Genomic DNA, 18649 nt, shown 5'->3' with positions numbered 1-18649 from the left:
GGCTATTTTCAATCATTTTGGTTGGTTATCAAGAGGAGTGGTTGCATTAATGACATGTTATGGACTTGCATGTGCAGTTGTTCCATGCCCAAGGAAGTGTAACCATGTTTGGTACAGTATAGAGCACTAACCCCAGCCAAACTGGACTTTGGGGGTCAAATGTCTCCCAAAAATATAAGGGCATCCCACTCAGGAACAGTGCCTATGAAAAATATTTACCCCCTTGGATGTTTAACCCTTTTATTGGTTCTATAAATCAATCATGGTCAATATAATTTAGCTTTTGACAAAACAATGACCAAAAATTCTTAAATTTCAAAGTGAAATAAAAGATATTTAATGCAAAATAAGTGACTACATAAATATTCACCTCCTTCAAGTCAGTATTTAGTAGATGCACCTTTGTCTGCAGTCATAGCTCTGAGTCTCTGTGGATAGGTCTCAGTAAGGCTTGTATATCTGGACTCTGCAATTTTACTACATTTTTCTTTGAAAAACGGCCCTGTTCAAGTCCAGCCACAAATTCTCTCTTGGATTGAGGTCTGGGTTTTGACTCGGCCACTCCAGAAAATTCCCCTTGTTGTCTTTAAACCATTTCTGTGTAGCTTTCTCTGTATGCTTCAGGTCATTGTATTTCTGGAAAATAAATCTTCTACCAAGCTGTAGTTCTCTTGCAGACTGCACAAGATTGTCTTCCAGGATTTTACCCTCTACCTTTACAAGCCTTTCAAGGCTGGCTGCCAAGAAGCATCCCCATAGCATGATGCTGCCACCACTGTGATTCACAGCAGGGATGGTGTGTTTGTGGTGATGTCAGTGTTTGGCGTCTTGTCTGATGGCCAAAAAGCTCAATTTTGGTCTCATCAGACCAAAGAACTTTCTTCTACATGACCATGGAGTCTCCCACATGCCTTCTGGTGAACTCTAGCCTAGATTTAATCTGAGATTTCTTCAACAGCGTCTTTCTCTTTCTGACTCTCTATAAAGCTTTGACTGGTGAAGAAACTGGGCAACGGTAGTTGTCTGCAGAGTCTCTCTCATCTCAGCTGCTGAAGCTTTTAACTCATTTACTCCATTTGTGAGGACGGCCTGATCTAGGCAGATTTATGCATGTGACATATTCCTTGATGATAGATTTAACTGAACTCCAAAGGAAGATCAGAGCCTTGGGTTGTTTTGTTTTGAGTTGCTTGAAGCGTCCTTTTGTCTTCATGGTGCAATGGTAGCCAGGGATACTGATTAACCAGTGACTGGACATTTCAGATACAGGTGTCTTATATTGACCATGATTGACTTACAAAATCAAAAAAGTAGGGTAAAACATCCAGAGGGGCTAATACTTTTTATAGGCACTGGATATGCATGGTCATACGTTTTTTTTTTGTGATAATGACATAATCGCTACTGCAAGCACAAGACATCGGCCATCCTGCACTGGATAGCACTGGATAATCATGATCTGCATCATCATTAAGAAACCTCCAGACATGTGGATCACCTGATGTGATGATAGGATACATGTAAAACATGTCACACTGCATGTGAGTGTCTTGAAAATAATGAGCTCTATGGAATAATAATCTCTTGATAATGAACTGATGAGGTTACTAAATGTTATGAGGCTTCATTCCTGAACTGCTTCATGGCTACCGTGGAACAGAGATGTCCAACAGATAAAATAAACCAGAAAATAAATAAATGGACACACAGCAGAATGTGTGCAAAAAATAGAAAAAGAAAATAAGAGCAACAACCTACTCTGAGCTGATTTTGAAAACAACATTTTGCTGGTAGCACGCAAATCATCCCACAGTTCTTCCTCTGTGTTTGACTGTGGGCAAAATAATCCTGGCATCACAGAGAGCCACCTGACACAGCATGCAAACATGTTTGGATTATGTAAAGTGGGACTGGTGCCATTCGAATGAGGCAGGACCGTCAAAGGACACTGTCTGTGGAGAGTCTGTGTAGCTCTGACGGCTGTAAAAAACATGATTCAGATGAAGCTCCCCGGAGAAAACAACATACTGCATGTTTGTGGTTTCTCTCAGGCTCTGACACACTCTTCTAAAGTTGTAGGATCACTTTTAAAATTCTCCAAGGAGCCACAATAATCCGGCTAACAGAACCGCTTTCATGTCAGCCTTGCAGGAGTGATGTGTTTGGATCAGCTGTTAAAACACCCTGACATGGTTTGCCAAATCTTCCAATAAGGCAAGATGAGCCATGGCACTACATTTCAAATCCCAATCACAGCTGTGTCATAAAGGTTTTGACAAAAATGAAGCCCTGTGCTTGTTTCAAACTACAACCACAATTCCAAAATAGTTGGGATACTGTGTAAAATGCCAATAGAAACAGAATGCAATGATTGTCAAATCCCATAAACCCATATTTTATACACGATAGAACATAAACAACATATCAGATGTTGAAACTAAGACAGTTTACAATTTCATTAAACATATTGGCTCACTTTAAATTTGACGGAAGCAACCCATCTCAAAAAAGTAGGGACAGCACAATGTTTACTATTGTGTAGCATCGCTTCTTCTTTTAACAACAGCCCGTAAGTGAGAAACCAGTTGCTGGAGCTTTGTCGCTCTTTGGGAGCACATGTCGCTCTAAAACCTCTTATCTACTTTTCAGCATTGATAGTGTCTTCCCAGATGTGTAAGCTGCCCACACCATAGACACTAATGCAACCCCATACCATCAGAGATGCAGGCTTTAGAACTGAGCCAGGATAACAAGCTGGATGGTCCCTCTCCTCTTTAGTCTGCAGGGCATGGCACCTGTTGTTTTCACAAAGAATTTCCAATTTTGATTAATCTGACCACAGAACAGTTTTCCATTTTGCCTAAATCCATTTTAAATGAGCTTTGTCCCAGAGTGTTCACATATGGATTCTTTTTTGCATGATACAGCTTTAACTTGCATTTGTGGATGGCACAGCCAACTGTGTTTGCACTCAGTGATGTCTGCAAATGTTCCTGGGCCCATGCAGTGATTTCCAGTACAGAATCATGCCTTCATTAAAAGCAGTGCCTGCTGAGGGCCCAAAGGTAAAAAAAATAAATAAATAAAGTATCCAATATTGACTTACAACCTTGTTTAAGAGATTTCTCCAGATTCTCTGAATCTTCTGATGATATTATGGACTGTAGATGTTGGGAAATTCAAAGTCATTGCAATTTCATGCTAAGAAATGGCTTTCTTTTTTTCCCAAAATTGTTCCTTATTTTTAAGGCACAGTTTTTGCAGATTGGTGAACCTTTGTGCATCTTTACCTCTGAGGGACTCTTCCTTTTAAAAATTCTCCTTTAATACCCAGGAATGATACTGACCAGTTTTCAATGAACCCAATTAGTTGCAAAATCCTCTTCAAGCTGATTATATTAGTGCCACTTATTTTCAGCCTTTTGTTGCCCTGTTCTGACTTTTTTTGAGATTTTTTGCTGCCATCAAATTCAAAATGAGGTAATATTTTTCATGAAATGGTAAAATTTCTCAGTTTCAACATCTGATGTGTTGTTTTTGCTCTATTATGAGTTTATTAGATTTCCAAATCATTCCATGCCCCAACTTTTTTGGAATTGGGGTTGTACTTTCAGAGACTATTGCTGCTCAATTCTCCCATCTTCCCATTTTGAAATGAGGACTCTGCTAAACTAAATGACGCTCTATTCTGTCTTTACGAAACAGTTTGTTATATTTTAGTTTCACTGGTTGATTTCACATAAAAAGGGAGAAAAGCTGTTAAAAGTGGCCTTATTGGTTAATGCTGCAAGCAACTCGCAAAGCATTTTTGGAGTGCTTGCAGCAATTTTAACAAATTTTCTCCCTCATTATGGAAAATTAATAAATGAAACCAAAACATCTCCTTACTGTTGAGTAAATAAACCCTAGACAGATTCCTTAAGTCCACACAAAAGTGAGCTGCAGAAGTGGGCGGAGCCGAGTAGCATATTAAGTCTTTACTTGACCAGGACGGCAGCTTTTGGTAGCAGTTCCCACGTCTTTATGTTGCACTGTAACAGCTACTTTAACAAGACATAACAGTTAGAGAAATGTGGCCTTTCTCTGCTTTGAAAACTTTTGGAAATATCTAAAAGTAGGAGTGGTCATCTTTCAATTAATATAGATATTTTAGGGCAAAAGTCCCATATATTATGACGTGAAAGACAAAAGCTGACCTCTGCATAGCCTAAACTCTGAGTGTTATTCACATCTTAGCTCTTTAGACATTCACTCTTGAGACAGTTCAACCAGAGAGGGAAGCGGGTCAGAAACCTGAGTGCTTGAATGAAACAACTGTTGATATTTGACCTCTGGCAGAGGAGGAGGAGGAGGAGGAGGAGGAGGAGGAGGGAGACTGAAGGAATTAAAGAGAGCAGGTAGGAGGACGAGGTGCACTGGTCCTCAAATGCCTCTCGAGAGTATCTGGTTTCTGGTCGGCTACGCGTCACCGGAGCTCAGGTTTCTGACGGGGAAGCTGCACTACGACCACAAGCGGGCTGAGAGAGCACGCATGGAGAATTGTCCTAATATTCTGGATAAATGTTATGCTTCAGGATCATTCTATAAGAAGATCCACATCTGTTTAGATCCATGAAGAGTTTAGCTGCACAGGTCAGATGCGCAGTTAAGGCTCCAGTTACACTGCATTTAGGTTAACAGCCCCGCTTCATTAGACGAGATGACTATGAGTATGGTGTTTAATCGCCTCCTGCTTTACATAATCCCCCATAATGAGTCAGACTGAACTGATCTGTCTCTGTCTGTCTCTCTCTTTTTCAGGGATTAGTGGGAACTGGAGTTTGTCCACAGGTCAGAGGTGAGTGTGACTCAGCTCTGACATTTTAACTTCGCCCTACGTAAAAACCGTTTTTGTAATTCCAGCATCATCTCCAGAACTCATCATCTCTTGGTTTCTCCTGCAGAGAGGAGGATTTATCTACAGGTCTGTTTGAATTTTAACACAAAGGATGATTTGTTGAGGTTTTTAAATACTTTGATGATGATAACCAGCAGTTTGTTTGCATCCCTCCCCTCATTTCCTCTTCATTTCCTATCACAGGAAGCATATTCCAAGCTGACCTCACTTTATTTACTGCTGCAGCAAATGTTCCCTCCCACAGCAGGAAAAAGCACATGTGGACACGTGCATGTGGACTTTTAAAAAAGAGGAAAATCAGCTCAACAAATGTGCTTTGTTAGGCAGATTGGATAGCAAGTTTTTGAAAGTATCTTTGAGGGGATTAAAGCTCATGAAAGGCCAACTTGTTTTGGATAAGACATAAAAAGTATCACTTGCACAATAAATTTTAGTTTCAAAATCCACAGATGACAAACTAGAGAGTTACTTCCATGTGAAAGTGTAGTTTAAAGTATGATGGAAGATCTGTCACCCTCTTGAAATACAGCAGGCAGGAATAAAGTCATCAATCAGTTTTCATTCTGCTGAAATGATGATGCACTCATATCCAAGATTTTGCATTTGCACACTGTCGGCACTATCGTTAACCTGCAGACTAAATCAGAGCTGTCTATTTTATGGGCAATTTTTCAAGCCATGATTGAAAATGCAATAAAAATTAAGTTAACTATTTAAGACAAATATCATGTTAAACTCTGTAAAGTAGGGACATTTCCTGGCTTGCCACTGTCACTACTGGTGCCCAGTGTTTCCCACACATATCTTATAGTAGCCCAGGTTTATTTACAGCAATTTAAAGTATGTATGCTAAATATTCATTCCTTTATAAACAAAAACAATAGTGTGAGCATCCATGCACAAGAGAATTGTCCATTCCAATGTACTCTCTGAGTAGTGCTGTTTGATGTTAGAAATTCAGCTTCTGATAGCGATGTTTTAGCATTTTTCTGCAGCTGCTGACACTAGCCTGTACTCCATCACCTAGGATGATGGTTGCAAAAAAATTCAACAGCAGACAAATTATTTTTGAGCCTTTTTATAAAATATACTGCTGTCAAAAAAGGCAGAAACATGTATGAATTAAACAGATGAAAATGGGTTTGTGGGATGCCTCCTACACCACTAACACACAAGTATAGTACCATTCTGAGGGGAGCACTGGGTACCAGTCTGTCCACATATGGACTTCATAGACATAACTTATTTTCCCCAATTAAACCAATTAAGGAAAATGTGACCTTTGGATAGATGTGATTGTCTGCTGAAAGCAGATGACGTGTTCACTGATGCATCCTTTATTAGGGTCTGTTTTTTTGTTGAACTTTTCTTACTGCTGTCTTGCACAGGACTCCCAGTACAGGAGATTTTTGGATTTCAGTGGGAGCACACCTGGTTAAAAAAAGGTTGAATATAAAAAAAAAAAAAAAAAAATGACCATGATTCTGTGCTGCACTTGGTTATGGCGAATAATTATTTCTCTTAAGTTTCCCTTTTTTTCCTTTCTTTTTTTTGGTAAGACCCTTTCTGTGTTTGTAGACAGTGATGACATATTCCTTTTATGTTCTATTTACTTAATTTTTCTTTTAAATTTTACTTTTTCATTTGACCTGACCAAGAATGGCAGCAATACACAGTTTCATCAAACACTCTGACTAATACAGTAAAAATGAAGTGACATTCAGACAATTTAGATTCAAAAGTTTTCACTGCAGATTTAAAACATTCAGAGACACCAAATTTTGCAACTTGACTCGACTTTATAGAGCCGGCTGTCCCACACCATACCAAAGCATGCTTGTTCCAACTCCCCAGTCCCCCACTGGCCTGCATTCACACTGCTCCAAGCCTAACTAGGCCTGATAATTGATACCTCATCATGCTGGTATATGATACATGCAGTTTACAAGACACGTGGTCTTCCAGAGTCAGTACAATGGATAAAAACACAGACAACATGTAACTTTGACTGTCATCTCAAGCCTAATGATTCACACCTGACATGCATCTTTATCAAACTACATGACTTGCATCTTTCAGTGGTCTACTTAAGCTGCAAGATTTCCGGTCTCTTCCTCTGCTCTGCCCTGGATCAGCACTGTGCTCTCACTTCAACCCACCTCCACCCCATCCACCTGAAGGCTCCGACTGGGGGGTTTTAGATGTTATCTCATCACTCCTCAAATCCTTGATGTAAAATAAATCTGTGAGGGGTGATGAGGTCGGTGCCTGATGTCAGACATGTTTTGTTGCCATAATGAAAGCTTGAACAAATTACAAAGTGAGATTACTGACTGAACTAGTTTATTTTAAGTTGTTTTAGCCTGGGACCGCCCTCTAACATTACCATTAGCATGTGCCATTAATTGTACATCATGTGAGTGTTGCACACCTGTGCTTGAGCATGTACATGAGGGATCTTACGATGCTGAAGCCCAGATCATCCACCTGTACCAGGGTGCTTCTGGACAGGACTTTGGGTCTCAAGTGTGCTTGAGGATGGTATGGATTGCCAAATGTGACTGCTCCCTCATATAACAAATCTTCCTGGCCACAGTCTTGTGCACAGGAGGGCAGGATAATCAGGATTCTTTGAGAAGAAAAAATACCCCATTGATGAGGCAAATCACAAGGCATCTGATACAAACCTTACTGTTCTGTTCAACACCGTAAAGGACAGAAAAACTTTTCCCACACATTGTTTTTTTATATTGAATCTTATTTTGACATGGGCTGATGATTCGCCAAAGTCTGAAACCTGATGCAGTCTAAGCGAAAAATAATTACTTGAATCAACCTAACCTTGGAGATAAATCCCTAAGGAGGAGGGACAGTTTCATGTGAGGTTTCAGAAGTCTGCAGATGTCTCAGCTCATTAAAGGCTTCCAGATCCACAAGTTCTCTCCCTGTGAGTTTCTGTCTCATTGTCTCTACCTGAGAAATTCACAACAGAAGCCAGCATACTTCAGGCAAATCCTTCATAGAGCTGCCAAGGTCCAGGATGGGTTGTTTGGAAAGCCAAAGTGATGGATATGGAAAAAAAGGCTTGTTTTTTCAAGTTTTTGGTTGTTTTATTTTTTCCTGATTAATGCATGCACATTTTTTGTTAACATATGGATCCACAAACCAACTGACCTCATGCCTCTTCAATTATAATTAAAACCAATTAAAATGGATGCAAAAACATCCACTTACACTTAAAATGGTGTCTCATAGCAGCATCATTTGGGTAGTTCACAGTCTCATTCGCTGCCACCACTCAAGTCTTTGCAACAAACACAGAGACTGTTTCCAACATGCTGAACAGATGGAGCCATGGAGAACTGAGATGTGGATTTATAATCACAATATTTGCACAATAAAAGTCTGTGATTGATCAGATTTATTGCTGCTAAAATTAATCTGGGAGCTCACAATGTTAATGGGGCTTCACTCTGCATCTACCTGGCTCAATACTTCATTTATTTGATTTTATCCATGCCAGGAATTGGACTGCAGCACAACACCATGTGTCTCTTCCCATTGTGCTGCTGAATTTAATTAGCAGTTTTGCTGCTAATCAGCAGGGGAGCCGAGAGACGTACAGCGGTTAAATCAAAGCGTGCCACTGGTGACGCCGAGTGAGGACGCCAGACGTCTTCAGGCTGTAAATGAGCCTGGGGGAGCCGGCGTATGGGGAGTTGGATAGAAAGTAACAGAGAAGCAAACAAACTGTCTATGGCAGCGTATTTCTGAGCTCGCACACAGAGCAGTAAATCCATCACATGCATCACACTGACATTAATCAAAGTATAACTGCCGCTGTGATCGAGCTACAGGACTCTGTTGTTTGTCAAACCTCGATGATAATGAGATGATCTGACGGAGAGCAGTTGTTCTGCTTGTTTACTTTCTGTCGTTTAAAGAGGCATGACAGCTTGTTCTAAATGCAGCAGTGACACCAAGAAGAAAACACAAGCTTGTTTCGTTCTAGATGACTCTGTATAGAAAATTGTTTTTTTTTTCTCTGCATGCTGAAGGAAGATATGACCACATTTTACCAACAGGACTTTTTACAGCGTTACTTGCGACCTGAGCTTGGGATTTAAATCAATAACTGGGGGTGTTTATGCTTCTTTATCTTGTTTTTATGACCGTTTATCTCCCTGATCTTTTGCTTAAATAAATTTGCCAGTTTTACTGACTGGGAGGCACTGCTATAAAAACAGACAGCATTTATTTACAGAACAAAAGACTACCTGATAAAGAGGCTGGACAAGAAATCATCCAAAAGCACTGATGAACTGTATCATTGCATCCATGGAAACAAGAACAGATGAAACCAAAGAAAGTCTGCAGGAATCACCTCTACAGTCTGCAGATCTCCCAGAAGAAAACCAGAGCACAGCAGACAGTCAGACTTACCTAATTCTCTGGAGACAGGAGACACGGCAGCATTCTCCCCAATCTTAGACACTGCATCAAAATACAACTTTCCCGCCAGGGTCATTGCTGGGAAAATGAAAATGATTATTAATGTTTGTCAGAGTCACTGTTGAGAAATAAAGGCTCAGTAATGACTGATGATGCCAACTCAAACTACCCTGATTTACCATTGAGTTTCATGCAAATTTAACTTGGAAAACATAGATAATTTGTCTTGCAGTGGAGTGGGCAAATACATTTTATTGTAATATTCAAAAAATTGATAACAATATTTGCTCTAACTAAAGACAAACTTTTTGCACATATTGACTGGTGTTTATAGTAGTTTACTGGGCTGAATGTTAGGAACTTTTTGCACATATTGCATGGTGTTTACAGTAGTTAATTGCACTGAATGTTAGGAACTTTTTGCACATATTGACTGGTGTTAAAAGCCACCAATTGCACTGTGCGTTAGGAACACTTTCCAGATATTGACTGGTGTTTACAGTAGCCAATCGCACTGAAGTTTAAGAACTTTTTCCACATATTGCCTGGTGTTTACAATGGTAAATTGCACTGAATGTTAGGAACTTTTTGCACCTATTGCCTGGTGTTAACAGAACCTAATTGCTTCTAATGTAGGGGACTTCTTGCACCTTTTATCTGACGTTTACAGAGCTTAATTGAGCTGAACATTAGAAACTATTTGCATCTATTTTCAAGCAGAGGCTAGCAGGCTAGCTGAGCCCCTTTAATGTATTTCTGGGGCTGACTAACACAGGATTTAAATTCAACCATTTAGACTGCCAGTGGTGCACATCCCTACTTATTTCTCTGTATCATTGCTTTGTTTGTAACTTACCAGCTCTCGCTCTCTCTCTCCATTTAAATCAGCATATCTCTTCCTTTCTCCCTCTCTCTTTGTTTGAAAATACAATGTTTATCTGTTTTTCTTAGTTGACTTTGGTACATTTGGTCAAATTATACACAAAACATATGGATATTACAACATTTGAAGCATGTGGTATCAAAAAAAAAAAAAAAAAAAATCAACAGGAAGGTTTTTTCACAGCCTTATTCTGCATGTTATTTAAAGACAGGAAACTTTTGCCAGCTTGGCACTCCTTTGCATCAAGGGAGATTCACTAGGTATAAAATTTGTGTGCAAATGCATCCAAAATTTTGTGCTATTTTAGGAAATTAATGACTATCAATATCATTGCTTATACTGGCAAGACATCAGTTGTTTATAGGTGGCAGTATGTAATAAATACAATACTCTTCTCTAATCAGAAGTATCTAGAAGAAGATCAGCTCTGGTTGAAAATGCACAGAAACTTTTCTTCCAGAATCAATAAAGAACCTGCTGTTCCTAACTGTCTTACTGTGAATTTGTAAACTGTAGCAAAAATACAAACCTGCTACTGATTTCTCATAGTTCTTGCCCAGGTTGACCAGGTTCCTCAGTCCTGGGTTGAACTGATCCATCACGCTCTGAGTGGGTGGAAACAAAAAAGGAGGGGATAGTTAGTCATTCAGTGCTCATTCATGTTTTTAACAGTTGAAATGTTGTGAGAAACACTGGTGAGTATCCAGGTGGCTGACTCAAACATGACTGAGTGACTTCACAGGTGAGTAAGAGGGAGGGAGACAGAGACACTCAGTAACGTCATGGACTGTTCATTAACAGGAGAGGTGAACCTGTTTGCTGAGCTAGTAGTCATAACAGCGTCAGCTCTCCTGGGAAGGCTTTCCACAATGTTTAGGAGTGTGTTCATGGGAACTTTTGACCATTCTTCCAGAAGCGCATTTGTGAGGTCACACACTGACGTTGGACGAGAAGACTTGGCTCTCAGTCTCCACTCTAATTCATCCCAAAGATGTTCTATGGGGTTGAGTTCAGGACTCTGTGCAGGCCAGTGAAGTTCATCCACACTAAACTCTCTCATCCATGCCCTGATTTGTGCACTGGTGCACAGTCATGTTGGAACAGGAAGGGTCCATCCCCGAACTGTTCCAACAAAGGTGAGAGCATGGAATTGTCCAAAATCTCTTGGTATGCTGAAGCATTCAGAGTTCTTCCCACTGGACCTAAGGGGCCAAGCCCAGCTCCTGAAGAACAACCCCACACCATAATAACCCCTCCACCAAACTTTACACTTGGTACAATGCAGTTAGACAAGTAGTGTTCCCCTGGCAACCATCAAACCTAGACTTGTCCATCAGATTGCCAGATGGAGAAGTGCGATTCATCCCTCCAGAGAACGCGTCTCCACTGCTCTAGAGTCCAGTGGCGGTGAGCTTTACCCCACTGCATCTGACGCTTTGCATTGCACTTGGTGATGTGTGGCTTGGATGCAGCTGCTCAGCCATGGAAACCCATTCCATGAAGGTCTCTACGCACTGTTCTTGAGTTAATCTGAAGGTCCCATGAAGTTTGGAGGTCTGTAGCGACTGACTCTGCAGAAAGTTAGCGACCTCTGCGCACTATGCGCCTCAGCATCCACTGACCCTGCTCCCTGCCTACCACTTTGTGGATGAGTAGCAATCGCTTCCACTTTGTTATAATACCACTGACAGTTGACTGTGGAATATTTAGCAGCAAGGAAATTTCACGACTGGACTTGTTGTACAGTGGCATCCTATCACAATACCACACTGGAATTCACTGAGCTCCTGAGAGAGACCCATTCTTTCACAAATGTTTGTAGAAACAGTCTGCATGCCTAGGTGCTTGATTTTATACACCTGTGGCCATGGAAGTGATTGGAACACCTGATTTCAACTATACGGATGGGTGAGTGAATACTTTTGGCAAAGCAGTGTATTTCTTGGAATCATTTATGACACCCAGACTAGACCATGTTATTGAAACAAGAGCATAGAGTCACACTGAAAGCTTGTCTTTGCAGAGATGTTTTTGCACGTCCCCCAACCGGCCTTGGCATCAATTTTATTCACTGAGAAGCTCCGACATTAACAGTCTACAGCAGCAGTAGCCTGTCAGCTCAACAGTAGCACATGCATACAATATCATTTTGTCTTTACGCCCTGATTGGCCCATCATGAGTGTGACTGATGGAACGTTCCTCCAATCACCTTTGGAGATTTTTTCAAAAGTCTTGCCCTTCCCAAACGCTTTCAATGGGAGCTTTCCCAGATGAATGTGAAATGTATGCATGCAATCTGTGATCTGGCATATCTGGTTATAGAGGTCAATGGATTAAAAAGAGAAGTAGAATAGTGATGCAAAACTGCTAAGGTGGAAAAAAAGCTTGTTAGATAACAAGAAGTAATGGACAAAGGGACAGCACCCTCCCACCTCTTCACTGATGTAACTGAGTGAGGCTGTCATATATTAACATGTCTTTGACTCAGCGCTTAACTCTGCAATTAGGTAAATTATTGAGCTTGTTCTTCTTTACATAATGTCTGAATGGGGTCTTAGCCTGTGTTTAGTAGTAGAGTGATGTTTAGGAGTTCTCTAAGAGCATGCTTTTTTATGAGAACGATAGAAGCCAGGTCCTGTTAGAGAGCTGGTTTCCTTATTTTCTGTCCATTTTTGATGTTATTTAAATAAATAGAATAAAGAGATGATTCCTCCACTGCTCCACCACTGGCACATCATTCACTCAGGACTCATGCTCAATGGTGTTACATTAATGTTTATACCAGAGCTGTCATGCAGCTAAGCCAGTCAGCAAGTTTCAGCTGGACTAGGACATTTTGCAGAATAATTAAATAAGATTATGATTAATTTAAAAAGCATAATCCAAAGAAAATACATGCAAATGAATCAATCACAGGCCTACTAAATAAAATACTTTTTAAATAAAAAATGGAGAGCATTTTGGAGTCAACAGAGCTGGCTCTTATTGCCTACCTGATAGGATGGGATTCCTATTATTAATGTTTAAAAGATTATTTTTAGGCTTTGCTTTAATTTGATAGGACAGCTGAAAAGAGACAGGAAATGACCTCCTGCAAGAAAACATTACATCCAGGCTATTCCTGCTAAGTAAAACAGCCCAAAAACTGCTGACACAGTCAACAATCTGTGACACATCTGCAAAAACAAAGCTCTTAAAACAGCCCTTAGCATTTATCAAATACGCCCCATCAAGTATAATCTTCACACATCAAAGCCGGCTCAGCATGGCCCTAATTTGCTGCCCCACTCATGTAAACATATTGTATTATAGTGAGGTGATGGCTGCTGGAGGAGCCCGCTGTATAATCTTACCACAAAGCACACACAGGCAGCTAAATAATTAAACCTGCAGTCTTTTTCCTGCGTTTCATCACACCAAGGAGCCGCAGGGGCTGTCCCCAGGAGGAGGCCGGATGTATAAAAGCTGTTCAAGAACACTAAATACCTTTTTATGACCTCTCCAGCCTCATTATGCAAACTCTTTACACTTCAGTGCATGCAAATTTGGCCACACAGCGTGGCAAGTTGCATTACTCCCAGGGAGGTGTGCCTCATATCCATTTATGCTACTTTTATTGCTATTAAAGCAACAAAATGTAACTTTTCCACCTTAAAATAGTGATTTCAAAGTCATTTTAATAGTGAAATATCTTTAAACAAGGAGAATGGTGTCAGTTCCATCTCCACAGAGTGCCCCGGGTCCCTGCTTTCAGCACTGTGTATCTACAAGAAGGTAACTTGGGCAGAAGGCCGCATCCCTCTCACAAAAGGGGCTTTCAGCTAGGGCGGGGCGATTAATCGCAAATGAGATCAAATCGCAATAAAATATGTCAAAATACGAGTTTAATACATTAATTTTTGCAGCTGCAGATGCACATTTTGCACATTTATGCATATTTTGCAAACATTCAATTGTCATTTTTTATAAAGTGGTTAGAAAAATTTTTCCATTTCATGTTTTATGTATGTTTTTCTTAATTAATGCACCATGCTGCTGCTGGCAAAGTTTCACCTCCTCCACCCCAGGCTCCTCCTTTATAACTTAAAGCTTGTTGCTCCCTCCTATTCAGATTCTGCTACTATGAATTAATTGCTTCTGAATAATTTCATTGTACTCAATGCACATTGTCATAAATACTTCCATCCATATGGGATGTGCTAGCCATGCATTCTCTGGAAAGTCAAAACATGCTCCTTGACTAAGTGTAGGTTATAACATAGAATGATTTATTACTTGAAATTGTTGAAAAATACACAAGATGAGATACCTAGTAACAATTGCATATCAAATCGCAATAACAATACTGGGGGAAAAAAATGCAGATTATTTTTGCAAATCGTTCAGCCATACTTGCAGCTTTACTGCACTTCACACACCAGCCCTTGGCTAAAAGAAGCCAGTTAGCCTGTCTTTATGCTGCTTAGTAATAGCGAAGCCTAAGAGTTAGGATAGGATGATGCCAGACGGACTTAACCAGAGGAAAAGAGAGTGAAGAAGCTGGACGAAAATAAATGATGGTCAGGCTTTTACACGCTGGTGAAAGCTCTGCAAACAAAAGGCTGCAATGCTTAGCTGGTTGTGTTACTGTTGGATGGGGGAGTAATTTGCATTAACTCCATGTGCAAACAGTCTAGAAGCATGCAAGCAATGGGCTGTAGATGCAGCAGAGTCAGAGTTGCACAAAATCTGTTGATATGTGCTATTAAACACAATATTAGATTTTTTCATTATCCTTTATGCTGATATTTACAACTGAGTCTGAGCTGATACCTACAGTCATGGACGAAAGTATTGGCACCCCTGGAATTTTTCCAGAAAATACACCATTTTCAATCTTTGTGCTGTGTGCCTATGTGTGTCACACCAAGCATGGAGAAGAGAAAGAAGAGCCCAGAATTGTCTGAGGACTCAAGAAGCAAAATTGTGGAAAAATATGAACAATCTCAAGGTTTCAAAACCATCTCCAGAGATCCTGAAATTCCTTTGTCCACTGTGCGTAATATAATCAAGAAGTTTACAACCATGGCACTGTGGCTAATCTCCCTGGACATGGACAGAAGAGAACGAATGACAAAAGAATGCAACGCAGGATAGTTGGAATGGTGGATAAACATCCTCAGTCAACTTCCACACAGATTCAGGCTGTCCTGCAGACTCAGGGTGCAAAAGTGTCAGCTGGGACCATACGTGGTCATCTGAATGAGATGAAGCGCTATGGCAGGAGACCGAGGAGAACCCCACTGCTGACAAAGAGACATAAAAAAGTCAGACTGGAGTTTACAAAAATGTACCTGAGTAAGACTCAATCCTTCTGGGAGAACATTTTGTGGACAGATGAGACTAAGGTAGAGCTTTTTGGAAAAGCACATTCTACTGTTTACAGAAAACAGAATGAGGCCTACAAAGAAAAGAACACAGTACCTACAGTCAAACATGGTGGAGGTTCAAGGATGTTTTGGGGTTTTTGCCTCTGGCACTGGGTGCCTTGACTGTGTGAAAGAAATCATGAAATCTGGAGACTATCAAAAGATTTTGGGCCACAATGTAGGGCCTAGTGTCAGAAAGCTGGGTCTGCATCAGAGGTCATGGACAATGACCCCAAACATACCTCAAAAAAACACCAAGAAATGGTTTGAGACAAAGCTGGAGAGTTCTAAAGTGACCAGTCATGAGTCTGGATCTAAATCCCATTGAACACCTATGAAGAGATCTTAAAACTGCTGTTGCAAGAAGCACTCTTCAAATCTGAGAGACCTGGAGCAGTCTGCAAAAGAAGAGTGGTCTAAAATTCCAGTTGAGAGGTGTAAGAAGCTTGTTGATGGTTATAGGAAGTGATTGGTTTCAGTTATTTTTTTTTCCAAGGGTGTGAAACCAAATATTAAGTTGAGGGTGCCAATGATTTTGTCTGGCCCCTTTTTTGAGTTTTGTGTAAAATTATGTCCATTTTGTCTTTTTTCTTCAGATTTTTTTGTGTTGTTCCAATGCACATAAAGGAAATGAACGTGTGTATACCAAAATCATTTGTAATTGCAACAATTTCTGGGAGAAATGGTGTATTTTCTGGAAAAATTCCAGGGGTGCCAATACTTTCGTCCATGACTGTGTATGGATAAATAGATGTATTTCAGATCTACAACGTCAGCCTGTAAAGCACACTTTAAGGTTCACTGAGTTGATGCAAGTCTGTTGCTTCTGCCTAAAACTCCACAAACTTATTTGTACATGTGACTGATATTTTGCTGCAGATCATGGTGATAGCATCCTAATGAGCACTTATGTTACTTATGTTAATGGAATTCCAGCGTGTTGTTGCTTTAATGCTAACACTGTTCTCATTGATACCACATAGTTCTCTACATATTGAAGTTTAAACTTCTGAGGAAACTTTTCACACCTGCCAACAATGCAAGAAAACTCGCCGCAAACTCAACACGTCAAAGTACCTGCTTATATCGAGTGACAAAAGCAGCACTTACAGGGGAAATGACACCCCGTAGGGTGGGGATTTTATCTTTAAAATAAGTCACCCAAAACTCCTTCAAAGCCACCTACTGGCTCTTACAATCCTAAAAGTAAAAAGTTGTTATAATTAACTGTTTTGTCAGTTTATATCTTGGGTATTTTGCTCAGAAAAGAAGTAAAAGTAGAAATGGGACAGATGTGAGCTAATAGTGGTCCAATATTGATGTCGTTTTAATATCCGACTGATGGCGCTGATCCCTCACTCCTCGCCACTTCCATCAACTTTTCCAAATGTTTCCAGCATATTAATGCAATTAGACAGTGCTTTCAATCTTTTGGGTAAATTATGACTAAATATTGATGTGTTTCTGCACTTTTTGATGCAAATCATCATCAAAAAAATTGAGATTTTTGTAATTTTTGAAACACAAGGTATGCAGGTGTAAACAAAGTTTTAACCACCTTAATATATAAAAACGTTGCCAATAATTTTGTATAAATTAGACTTTTTTGGCAGCTTGTATGCAATTTTTAATGCCAGTAATCATTAAAATAGTGGAGAGTTTATCATTTTGAAACATAAGCAATTTAACAGTGCAGAAAAATTTGGCAGACTTACCATAAAAATTTTGGCAATTTTTCTTTAACAATTTGGACTTTAGTTTTTGCAGTTTTTCTGCAATTTTTGCCCATTTAAAATGGAAAAAAGTTCAATACTGGTTGTTTAGGACTTCTAATTTTGTTGCAGTGGTATGAGAAAGGTTTCAACATCTTTTAATTTTCACTCAGATCATATAAAAGTTAATAATCCTAATATTGTGACAACTATTTGTCTACTTTTTACAGTAAAAAAAATATTTAGGTGTGTCATGTATCAATCAGTTAAAAAACAGACTTATCGAAATCTAATTTTTGTGTATATATCGCCCAGCCCTATTAAAAGTAATGACAGCTACTTGTTATCTGAAGTTTAGGCTTAAAATTAACATATGCATCAGTCAGGTTAAGCTTGCCTTCGTCTTCGAGAGGTTAAGCAAATTTAAATAAATTACATGATAAAATGAGGCTAATTAAGAACACCTGTAACACACTACGCAGGTAAAAATGTCCCTTTTCGCGGCGGAAAGTTGAAACACAGCCCAAAAACCAAACACATGAATGCAGAGAGGTTCGCGTTCCTCTCGTGGTGGCACCTGTTGTGTTCCCAGCAGCACCCACCTTGTATGTACTTTCGGTGAGCTTGTACACCTCCTCCGTGCTCCTCGACATGTTGAATTATATCCTTCGAGACTTCCGACCAAGAAAAAATAAATAAAAGCAACAAAAAATGCCGACACCAAAAACTGAAAAATATCCCAGAGGGGCAAAGTTGACCAAAGCTACGGACACAAGAAATTCCTCATAGCCAGCAGGAGACGCAAGACGCACACATTTCTACAGAAATGGTTAAAAACTGTGATAAAGAAGAAGAGGAAAGTGAAGAGAGTCCGGCTGTGTGTGTCGCTGCTGCCGCTCCGTCAGTGAGTGAGGAAAAAGCGGAGCTGTCAAACTTGTTGTAGGTGGTTGGAGTTCAGAGGAGGGAGGAGGCCTGTGGAGGTAAGAGAAGGTGGACACGGGTGTTGAGCTAACGGGAATGAGAGCGTAGAGTCCACATCCGGTTGAGCCCCTTCAAATTAAAACTTGAGTAATCATGACGGGGGAGTTCAGGAGTTAAAGTTGCTCTTATGCACGAAGTAACTGCAGAAAATACGGGAATATGAATAGAAATAAAACTAAAATCAGAAATATCGCTTAAAAACACAGCAGGAAACAGCCTAAGCACTGGTCTACAGTGATTCTCACTGGGTGAAGCTTTTTCAGTTGGTTATGAACATGTTGAAAAAAGTGGCAAGGTCTGTGATGTACGGAAGCC

The 18649-nt window shown here is 40.0% G+C and overlaps 1 protein-coding gene across 1 annotated transcript in view; it reads right to left on the bottom strand.

Moving 5' to 3' along the window:
• baiap2l1b (BAR/IMD domain containing adaptor protein 2 like 1b) overlaps window positions 1–18338 on the bottom strand; it is a 63302-nt gene extending 44964 nt beyond the window's left edge. The window contains exons 1-3 of the mRNA XM_041817554.1: window positions 17956–18338; window positions 10762–10837; window positions 9341–9427 (exon numbers count right to left, since the gene is read on the bottom strand). Coding sequence (XP_041673488.1) covers window positions 9341–9427; window positions 10762–10837; window positions 17956–18006 — 214 coding nt within the window. The 5' untranslated portion in view covers window positions 18007–18338. The remainder of the gene's footprint in view (window positions 1–9340; window positions 9428–10761; window positions 10838–17955) is intronic.
• Between the last annotated feature and the right edge of the window lie 311 nt (window positions 18339–18649).

Source organism: Cheilinus undulatus, linkage group 21, assembly GCF_018320785.1.
Source record: "Cheilinus undulatus linkage group 21, ASM1832078v1, whole genome shotgun sequence".
In the NCBI taxonomy this organism is placed as follows: Eukaryota; Metazoa; Chordata; class Actinopteri; order Labriformes; family Labridae; genus Cheilinus; species Cheilinus undulatus.
Note: the sequence above shows the minus strand (reverse complement) of the source record. Positions and strands in the feature narration are given on the sequence as shown.